The sequence below is a fragment of the Cyclospora cayetanensis genome, unplaced genomic scaffold (assembly GCF_002999335.1).
Source record: "Cyclospora cayetanensis isolate NF1_C8 unplaced genomic scaffold, CcayRef3 CcayRef3_contig_14, whole genome shotgun sequence".
Taxonomy (NCBI): domain Eukaryota; phylum Apicomplexa; class Conoidasida; order Eucoccidiorida; family Eimeriidae; genus Cyclospora; species Cyclospora cayetanensis.
This window is the reverse complement of record NW_020312081.1, coordinates 50,529-54,129: the sequence shown is the minus strand read 5'-3', so window position 1 is coordinate 54,129 and position 3,601 is coordinate 50,529. Positions and strand designations below refer to the sequence as shown.

The window sequence follows — 3,601 nt, the reverse complement described above, 5'->3', positions numbered from 1 at the left end:
AATAATGCGGCAGCCTCCTTCTCGCATCCTACAGGAACAACAGGTAAAATGCCAGTGTCAGCACCTAAGCGAAAAGAAGTCGGTCTGAAACGGCAAAGAGGAACACCTTAGCAAGTGCAATCAGCTCGGCACACAAGTCACTACAGCGGGCAGATACACGGGCTGAGTGCGCTGGGTTAGGAATGCAGAAAAAGGCCCACCTTTCCTCTCTAATGGAAAATACGGAGGAAACTTCAAATCCTGTGCCTCTCCCATGGCTGCTAAGAACTTAGGCGTACGAACACCTCTTTACCTACAGAAGCGCGTAACCAGAAGAACCGACATCCAGCTTCTTCTCGTGAATTGCATTTGCCAGCCTTCCTTCCACGCCCTGTGTGTCAAGGAAGACAGTGCTTCTTAGTTCTAGCCTTTTTGACGGGGTCACCACACACCAGAGTTTGCCTTTTCCGTTTACGGAAATCCTGACGGATGCCTAAAAAGCCGTGGCCGAAGCAAAAAGCGCCGCCTTGTGAATAGCCTCCCCAACATTATTCCGCATACGCGCATTCTTAGTGGTCAAAAAGGAGATAATGCGCCGGTGGCAGGGTGGCAGAACTGGTGAGTAGGGCCCCCAAGCCAGCGGCCCCTAGGTATGCATTCGCCCGTGCCTGGAGGGTGGGGAGGCTCCAACGTGGCGCGTACGGGGGCCCCCACCTCTAGTGCTCCCGCTATAAAAATCGTTTGTTTCCTGGTTACAGTTCCACTAAGCGTAAAGCATTCTGTGAAACGTGTTCGGCGAGCATTTCCTGCCGTTTCGAAGAGTAGTGTGTCCCCCTTCCTCCCACCCCTGTCTGCCGTTGCGGCCAAACCCCAGAGAATGCCTCCCAACTTTCAGGACTGGACGCCCGTAGTTCTTCAGAAGGGCGGAGGCAGCCAGAAGCGCGTTACTAAAGAACAGGAGATCAACAAGGCAAGGCGAGCTGGCGAATCCATCGAAACCGAAAAGAAATGTACGTCGGCGCGAGAGAAGAAGCAGATAGCATCAACGGGTGTAAACGGGCATTTTGTTTTTTAGGCGATTTAAAAGGACTCTTATCGATGGGAGCAGACTGCCGGACCATCCCTCCAGTGTGACCGTTCTGCCCTGCCTGCCTCCCAGGAAGGCTAAGGGGGCACGCCGAACTGCCGTCTTTAAATACCCCAATTTCGGGGCTGGAAACGAGCATTCCCATGCACGCCGTTCGGCGAAGGGTCCTCTGGTGCGACGACAAGATGTGAAAGAGCAGCGTTCGCCCTTGTGCCTTGTCTTCTGCTATGCTGCAGTTCTTGGCGGAAAAAACAAGGCCACCAAATCTGCCCTCATCCCCAAGTGAGCCTTTGCGCTCTTCCATGCGCGCGCACATCTCTTCTTGGAGTTCACGCTGTTAGGCTCAAGCATCTGTAAAATCTTTGCGGTCTGTTCGTGTCACTCTGTGCCGTCGCATGAGGTCGCCTGTGCTTTCGCGCCGTATTCTGAGTGCCCCTTCACCGCCGGAGGCAAGTGTGCGCGCCGCGCTGATAAATTGCATGCATCGATGCATGCGAAATTTCATGCGTGCTGTTCCTTAGCGGCCCTTATTTGCGTTGCGCTTCGTGTGCTGCTGCTGGCGTCGTTGCACCCCACCGCTGGGGGGTGCAGGGGTGGGGTGGGACGCCCAGAGTGTGTGTTTGGCGAGGGGAAGTGCTGATACGGTTTCAATTTCGAGTTGAATACGACTTCTTCTCACCAGAGCAGTGCATCTTGTCGCAGCTTGCTGCATTTTATCGACTCGCAGAGGCTTGAGGATACGCCTTTACTGCTGTCAGTTCCTTGCTTGTGCCTCTCGCCTTCGTTGAAACGGCACACAATTGCCGCGCATCCTCCACTCACTGGTGTTGTGCATGCGACTCTTCTCGTTGTGGGCGTCCACGCGGCGTGGGCCATGGTGTATTACATGCTGCTTCACCGTTCCCTCTTGGCGCATGCAATCTTGAAGCGAGGACGAACGCCGTGCTGCTTTTCCTCTTTGCTTTTAGCGCTAAAAAGATAGAGGAGGACACAGGAGATTATCACGTCGACAGAGTCTCCACAGACTTCTGCAGAGCACTGGCGGAGGCGAGGAGAAACAAGGGAATGACTCAAGCGCAGCTGGCGCAGGCAATCAATGAGAAGCCTTCCGTCGTTAGCGAATATGAGAGCGGCAAGGTCAGAACCTCAAGAGCTGCGTGCTGATACGATTCATGCTTGCCACTTGCCTTTTGTGAAGGGGGGCCCCGTACGTCGGAAGGATGCGTGCTCTGTTTCTCACATGCGTTGGAAGGCAGGCGCAATCAGCGGTATTTAGGGTGCATGATCAGTAGCTAGCGTATACAGTGCAGCCGCACGCGCTAATCTGAACGTTATCGTGCTATTGGTACCTCGGTGTATGGCTGTACGACGTCTCTTGAAGGCGCCGCTTGGCCTCCTGGCTGTGTGCGCATGTCTCTTCAAGTGATTGTGCTTACTCTGACTTGCGGTGTTTCCTTTCAGGCGATTCCCAACGGCGCAGTTCTGCAAAAGATGAGCAAAGCTCTTGGCTGCCCGCTGCCCAAATGCGTGCAGAAGAAGAGAATTGCGGATGACTAACGCGTAGACAAGGTGTTTGCACACTTCTGTTGTCTGCATACACCGGAGCTGTCAAGAGACGCTTGGGTGTGCAGATATTCCCTGAATGAGGAGGAGGGGCAGTGTTAGGTTTTGTGTTGAGGCTATTCGCGGCTTTTCTCTCGAGGGCGGTCACCTGCTTTGGGGAAGCTCGAACGAGCTGCACAAAAAATGTGCCTTCATTTGCCTTTCATGGGATGATATACTGCAACATTTTTGTGGCTTGGTACTTTTGTTCTTGGGTAAACCGGCACCTCTTCTTCTCTAAACATCAAGACACACATATTATTAGGGAATCCATTGCGCCCTATAGCTTCTCATTTGCGTGCTTTTTGCATTTGGTGTATCCCTGAGTCGTCTAGGCTCCCGAAACACGTACTTCTTCAGCTTTGGGACTGACTCTTCCCAGCAGCGCACTTCTCGCCGCTTAGGAGTACCTGTTTTGCGTAAATGCCCCCAAACTGTGTTTCCTCCACAGCTCGGCGTGCGGTAGCTCGTAATACAAGCTCTTTTGCCTGTTGCGCATGTCAGTTTAGCTGCAGGCAAGATGCTTAGAATAGTTCTTGCGTGTATAGAAGCAGTTGTCTCTTAACTTGAATTTCGTAAAAGCCGGTAGAGAAGTTCTTCGGTGCTAGATTTTTCAGGCGCCAGGCTGTTCAAGCTGGGGTGCTGGAGGCTCGTCGACGTTGACTGTACGGGCACCTGTATTCTTGGCGCATGTGGACTACGAGGAGACGAATGTAATGCAGTGCGTGCCTCAGTGGCTCCTTTGGGGGCTGTAAGCCAAAACACCGTTGCTCCTTTGTAAAAATTAACGGCGGCGGAGAACATCCCGTGGGCCTGAAGTGTTTAAGTAGAACCAGCAAAACGTTTCGATTTTTCAATCTTCTTTCATGATACAAAGGAGATGGAAGAGGGGCCCTAAGGCGCTCCTTCCATGGTCTCCACAGGAAGACACTT

At 52.9% G+C, this 3,601-nt stretch overlaps 1 protein-coding gene across 1 annotated transcript; it reads left to right on the top strand.

Moving 5' to 3' along the window:
• The first annotated feature begins 856 nt into the window (after positions 1-856).
• LOC34617911 (multiprotein-bridging factor 1b) lies at positions 857-2,623 on the top strand. Its single transcript, XM_022731260.1, has 4 exons — positions 857-989; positions 1,303-1,348; positions 2,035-2,203; positions 2,528-2,623. Exons 1-4 carry the CDS (start codon positions 857-859, stop codon positions 2,621-2,623), a joined length of 444 nt encoding a protein of 147 aa, XP_022592453.1.
• Positions 2,624-3,601: the final 978 nt, after the last annotated feature.